Below are 6,759 nucleotides of genomic sequence, written 5' to 3' on the forward strand. Positions count from 1 at the left end.
ATCTTGTTAGCTTATCTATTGTGGTGTGAAATTCCCTTTTAAAGCTATTGGAAGACGGAACAACAAGAACAATAGATAACAGCTCAAGAATATCAGTGAATTAAATTGGGTTATGATAAATAGCAGAGAATAGTTACTGAAACACACTTCCATAAGGCACTTGCCTTATAACTCCTGTAAATCGTCAGAATGTGATGAAACTGAAATTAACAAGATTGTAAGCATGTCTTTGATAGTTTGATGAACATGGTTGCTTCATTACTATGCCCTGTTGTTTTCTTGTATACAGTTTCTATTGACACCGAGAAAGGACGCCCTATGTTGAATACAGTAAATGTCACTTGCACCACTAAAAATAGTAAATTAACACAGTGACCATACGAGAGGTGCGTTCAACAAGGCTTCCGTTTGCAAACAGTCGTATCCAACTATTCTTGTTCACAGTTTGTTGATCGTTTTATTAACACAAACATTCCAGTTTGTTAGTTTTAGCAACACTTTCTGGTAAAACAAAGGATAGACCATGTCAAATGTTGATTTTAGCTGCAGCTTCTACAATAATCAGTGACTTTTTAGACCTTGGTACTGATGTCACGGAGTGGCTACCGATTTTAATGTGTGTATCGACAAGAAAAAGTGAGCAGCCGATTGGAAGAGATTCGAGTGTTATGTGGAGGAGGAAGTCATCCCTCGTTACAACGACTTTGCCTTTTTCGCTCATTTTAGGATGAGCTGAGAAACCTTTCAGGTAATTTGCATGTCTCGACGGTCTCGGTGTTTTGATTAAAGTAACCTAAATAAAGATGTCTAAAACATTCCCAATGATGTACCTGGCTAATATCATCTATAAGGAAGCACAAATGCAACCCAAACGCTGAGTTAATTGACCAACCAACCAGACAGCTGGGGTGTACAGTCAACCAACCAGACAGCTGGGTGGGTGGGGTGTACAGTCAACCAACCAGACAGCTGGGTGGGTGGGGTGTACAGTCAACCAACCAGACAGCTGGGTGGGTGGGGTGTACAGTCAACCAACCAGACAGCTGGGTGGGTGGGGTGTACAGTCAACCAACCAGACAGCTGGGTGGGTGGGGTGTACAGTCAACCAACCAGACAGCTGGGTGGGTGGGGTGTACAGTCAACCAACCAGACAGCTGGGGTGTGACAGCTGATATAATCAATCAATCAAACGGTTATGTACATTAAGTATATTATTTATAAGGCCCCTTATCAACAGTTACACAAAGGGCAAATACCCAAATTCAAATGTAAAAATGTTCAAGTACAATGTAAAAAAAAAAAAAGGTACAATGTAGCCAACATTGTGAACAGAAAGCCTTTAATGAACAATACACCATTGTATCATTGCTAATTGCCTCTGTCTTACACACAGAACAACGGCAGGACTCTTAAGATGACAAAATAACATTTTGCTTTGTTTTTCAGATATTGTGTGAGGAACTCAACCCTCTGGTTCCATACAGAGGAGAACTACTGGATTACTGGATTGGCTTCCATTCTATTAGTCTTACAAGGCCTGGTGTGATAACATGCGTCTTGTCTCTTGGCTGGTACATATGACTATAATGCTTCTATTAGGCTGGTTCAGTCATGTGCTAATACGCTGCTCTTTATCGTGACCTATTTTCGCAAATACAGTATATTCCTGATAAGAGTTAGATAAAAGCCATCGCAGGGGGAAAAAAGGGAGGTTTTTTCAATCATGGCAGGATTCAATTAAATTATTTTGGGTTAATTTCAGTTTCAGGCTCGTATCTCTTTTTCCCTTTCATGCTGTCTGATGTTCATCTCTCATATAAATCCAGAGAATTGGTAGCAATTTGCAGACAGAAACTAGTGTAGGCGAAGTGCATAATGTTTTAGAAATGGCTGTGAGGTCAGTCACCCCACACAAAACCGACTGTTTCAAATGGATTGACAGCTGGAATGGTCCAGACCAAACAGTTATAAAGATTTTGTTGAAGCTGTTCAAGGCTCAGATGTCAGAGTTCATTGGGAGGAAAGAAATAGCTTCAGGGCTTTTTCTACTCACATCTCTTTCTCAAAACATCTCTCTCTTTCTCAAAACTTAAGCAGTTAATATCAACATATGAGATTATTATCCATTCCGTCTGCTGAAGTCAGAGGATTTCCATTCCATTCCTGTCACCCGTACCCAGAATAATCACTAGATTATATATTATTGCATTGTTCGATGCCTGAATAAATAACACATGGGTAAAGCACTGCTGGGGTTCATTACAATGATGCTGGGGTTCATTACAATGATGCTGGGGTTCATTACAATGATGCTGGCAGCCAATCTTTACTCAGAAGTTTCTGTGATTTGCAAAGGAAGTAAAAAAATCTCAGTGTTTTTAGACATATTTATTACTATTTTTAAACACTTCATTTGTGAGCTCTGCAAGTTAGACTTCAAGGTCTACAATTCCAAACATTAAAAAGCAGGTTATAATGAGTTGGCACCCAATATTTTCACCCCGATAATAATCAATTGTTTTGGACTGGGCCAATGAATCACAGTAGGTAAACACGCAAACACACACCCCAAAACACACAAGCACACACCTTTGGACCAACAGCAGTGAGAAATTGAGCTAATCTTCCACTGTTGAAGTGCAATTGTTCAAAGTCCTTCAGTAAGATAAGAGTGCCAGAGAAGCACTATTCATTCAGCCAACTCATACTTTGTTCTATACTTGAGGCTGATGTAGGAATTATGTCTTTAGCATATTACCCATTTTTGGTAAAATTCAATGAATCAGCCCTCAAACACACACTGAAGAAAGAAGAGGTAGGAAGAGCATCACACTGTGTCTGTCCCTGTACTAGTTTGTCCCCATAGTGATCACAGTTTACTTCACTGAAGCCAAGTAAGTTACAGTGTGACTGCCATTTAACCTGAATATATTCTAAGTTAATTTTAACAATGTATAGTCATTTCTATAATACAAACCTGTTTTACAGGTAGACAAGTAGGATGCATGTATGTAGAGCACATGTCATTAGGTGTGACTCATGAGAGATAATGAGATGTTTATTCAACCTTAGTATCAACTGGCCCTATAGTTATCCAATATAACCATTAAACTGACAAAGTAATATTTTTATTGTTCTACCTCAGAGACCAAACAGTTGGCTCTGTAAAAGTTGTGCAACACCCCCACCAACTGGAGAGATAGCAGAATTACACCAAGTGTTGGAAAAAGTACCCAATTGTCATACTTGAGTAAATTATACCTGAGACTCAAGTAAAAGTGAAAGTCACCCAGTCAAATCCTACTTGAATAAAAGTCTAAAAGTATTTGGTTTTAAATATACTTAAGTATCAAAAGGAAATGTTATTGCTAAAATATACTTGAGTATAAAAAGTAAAAGTATGAATAATTTCAAATTCCTTATATTACGCACCAACACTCAGACATAATTTACAAACGAAGCATGTGCTTTGAGAGTCCGCCAGATCAGAGACAGTAGGGATGACCGGGTATGCTCTCTTGATAAGTGTGTGAATTAGACAATTTTCCTGTCCTGCTAAGCATTCAAAACATAACGAGTACTTTTGGGTGTCAGGGAAAACATATGGAGTAAAAAGTACATAATTCTCTTTAGGAATGTAGTGAAGTAAAAGTTTTTAAAAGTATAAATAGTAAAGTACAGATACCCCAAAAAACTACTTAAGTAGTACTTAAGTAGTTTTTAATTAAGTACTTTATACCACTGATTACCCCAAGTAAAATTGTACTTAATTTGCTAGATTGCCTTGTGCAACCCATATTCCAAGTGATTTTAAAAATAACAACATGTTATTTGTTAAGATACAAAATTCAAAAAGGCACTCGCACATCTGAGCCATCTCTGTTGCAGGTGCGTGGTTGAATAAGATGAGAAAAAAGAAGAATCCCGCACACTACTCATTAGTATCACTGCTCTTTATTAAGCTTTACATATCGGCCTCAAGGCCTTCGTCAGAGCTTTTTGGAGGCTGATACATAAAGCTTAATAAAGAGCAGTGATACTAGCAAGAGCAGTGTGCAGGTTTCTTATTTCTTCTAATTTGTTGAGTTACAAGCAAACAACCAAATCAATCCTTCCTTTAAACTGAGGCAAGTAGTGAAGTAAATAAAGATGTAAAAACCAAACACAATCCTCTCATCATAGCTATCAAATACCACTGCTATCAGGTAGGGAAGTAACCACAAGGCCTATCTCAACTCTGAAACATCTTTAGGTTCCACCAGTGTATTTTCTCTATGAAATAGAGGCAGTAGCATCCTCAACACAAAATACCTCTCAACTCCCACCATCTGTGGTTGCCATCTGAGCAGCCCTTTGCTTTTGACCTCTCAATTAACTGGAAAATATTAGTTGTAAAGACCTGACTGGCACGACTAAATGCAAATTTCATAAGCCACACTCCCACTGGAGCCCCAGCATGTGTACAGACACCTCATCCCCTTCAGCCCACTTCTCATCCTCACACTTGGACATAGGGTGTACAGACACCTCAATGTCCAGGCTGTTTTCAATGGTACCATCAACATCCTCTCTGCCATGTGCTGCTAGGCCCTGCTGCTCTGCTGACATCTGGACCTCACAGGTTTTACCTCTCCCCTCTGGGTTGGCTGGCTCTATAGCTTTCTGGAGGCTTGTCGCCCCCACCGAGGTGTGCACCGTCTCCATAACCTCCTCCACAAAGGCCCTGCAACTGAGTATGGTCTGGGGAAGTGGCACACTGCGGGCCAGCTCCTCCATGTGGCGGGCAAACTCCATGGTCTTGAGCTGGGTGACCTTGGCCCACTCCATGGTCTTGGCTGAGGTGATGATGGGGATGCGCTTGGCTATCTCGTAGGCCTTCTGGAGCTTCTCAGCTCCCTCGGTGCGGAAGAACTCGTTGATGGCCTTCTCCGTCTTCTTCAGGTGACTGCTGACCATGCAGAGGCGCGTGACATTGAGGATCATGGTGATGGTGAAGGCGATGAGACACACAATGACGTAGTACAGGCCCAGGCCGCTGTGGACGTAGGCCACCCGTAAGGTGATGGTGTAGTTGGAGGTCCCTGCCGAGCTGGAGGCTATGCAGGTGTATCGGCCTCGGTCTTCAAAACTGACCGTTGTGATATTTAAAACGCCCTTGTCCTGAATCAGCCATTTCCCACCTTCCGGAACGAAATCAAAAGTTAGTTAAACCTGTTTTTAATAATATAAAGTAAAACAATTCATCAGATGTTGTAAAGGTTTCAGGTAACTAGAAGTTGATAGAGTTGGCTGTATGGATTACCTCCCTCTTCCGCATCCAGAACGTGCCCTTTGGAATTGTACCACTGAATGGCATCTGGCTTTCCAGTGACATTGCACTCAATCAGAGTGCTGGCTCCCTCTTTCACTATGATATCCCGGAGAGTAGGTAAACTGGCAAGGTAGTGGATGGATACCAGAGAACGGTTCTGTGTTCCATCTTTTGTCATTTCTTCTGCATGTCCAGAGGCAAAGAGTTGTGTGATGATCATGCACACACACTTTGTAATCAGTGTGTAACTGTGTGCATGTGTATGTGACATGTTGGGGAGCAGTACAATCTTCAGTTCACATCAAGGGAAAGTTCTCGAAAACCTGTAGAACAGGAGTGTGGGGTGAACAGGTGTCGAGGTAAAAGCTATTGCAGCCAGTCAACATTTCAATCACAGCCAACTAAAAATATATACATACACTGAGTATACAAAACATTAGGAACACCTGCTCTTTCCATAATAGACTGAAAGCTATGATCACTTATCGATGTCACTTGTTAAATCCAATTCAATCAGTGTAGATGGCAGGGAGGAGACAGATTAAATAAGGATTTTTAAGCCTTGAGACAATTAAGAAATGGATTGTGTCTGTGTGCCATTCAGAGGGTGAATGGGCAAGACAAAATATTTAAGTGCCATTGTTTGGTATACTTAGTGTAGTTGATCTACATCATAACCAATTATGGATCATAAATGTTTAAAAACAGTGGAAGAAAAGAAAACGAGCAAATATGCATAAAGTAATCAACAACTATGATACCTGTAGTAAGGTACGTCAGCAGGTAGCTAACTAGCTAGCAAATGTCAGCTACACCTGTTGTTCAGTTAGGAAGCAAAAATGCCCTGGTGGAGAATAATAACAGAACACTAGATGCCACAAAACATCTTAGATAAAATAATAAAATTCATAACTACAGCATTCAACTAAAATAAAACGAACAATAGCCTTAGATTTGTTGTTAATCTACCTTCATGCACACAAACAGCAGCAACTGGTGACTTCCGCATTCAGCAGTGGGCGTGGTCAAAATCTGAAGAAACCAACCTTGCGCCAAAGATGTTCTCGTCTATCCGTCGTTGCGCTCTCTTCTTCTTCGATGAGGTTAAACGGCAGTTGGCAGCCATTAAATGTTGCATTACTGCCATCTATTAGACTGGAGTACAACTCCCTTATACTTTGCTTGAACAAAATAAATAAACAAATACCCTACCATCTTACACTACACTCACAAAAAAATAAAACCCTATAATAATAAAAAGTAACGCCACCCGCTATTTATAATCCGCTATTTAAATCTATTTAGTCCTACCTCAGGCCAACAACCTGAACCTGGGACACCACCACAACCTGGGACACCACCACTTATTTTTTTTATTTTTAACACACCCTGTAACTCTTCTGATGTCAAGTCTCACACACCCCAAATACCTCTCTGCAGCTGCCACC

General features: G+C 40.5%; 1 protein-coding gene across 2 annotated transcripts; it reads right to left on the reverse strand.

Annotated features, from left to right (window-relative positions):
* Positions 1 to 1,322: 1,322 nt before the first annotated feature.
* LOC135548622 (microfibrillar-associated protein 3-like) lies at positions 1,323 to 6,357 on the reverse strand. 2 transcript variants are annotated; one of them, XM_064978421.1, is made up of 3 exons: positions 6,281 to 6,357; positions 5,303 to 5,634; positions 1,323 to 5,180 (listed from the first exon to the last, which is right to left on the reverse strand). In XM_064978421.1, the coding sequence occupies exons 2-3, from the start codon at positions 5,580 to 5,582 to the stop codon at positions 4,426 to 4,428; spliced, it is 1,035 nt and encodes a 344-aa protein (XP_064834493.1). In that variant the 5' UTR covers positions 5,583 to 5,634; positions 6,281 to 6,357; the 3' UTR covers positions 1,323 to 4,425. The 2 variants fall into 2 exon arrangements, with proteins under 2 accessions (XP_064834493.1, XP_064834494.1); XM_064978422.1 differs by lacking the exon at positions 6,281 to 6,357 and adding an exon at positions 6,073 to 6,274.
* Between the last annotated feature and the right edge of the window lie 402 nt (positions 6,358 to 6,759).

Source organism: Oncorhynchus masou, chromosome 11, assembly GCF_036934945.1.
Source record: "Oncorhynchus masou masou isolate Uvic2021 chromosome 11, UVic_Omas_1.1, whole genome shotgun sequence".
Lineage (NCBI taxonomy): Eukaryota > Metazoa > Chordata > Actinopteri > Salmoniformes > Salmonidae > Oncorhynchus > Oncorhynchus masou.

Bases quoted from the DNA above. Each gene is read 5' to 3' on its own strand.
- LOC135548622 (XM_064978421.1), bottom strand. From the start codon at position 5,582: ATGTCACATACACATGCACACAGTTACACACTGATTACAAAGTGTGTG. The intron at 5,181-5,302 runs GTAATCCATACA...TCGTTCCGGAAG, and splicing joins TCTGGATGCGGAAGAGGGAG to GTGGGAAATGGCTGATTCAG.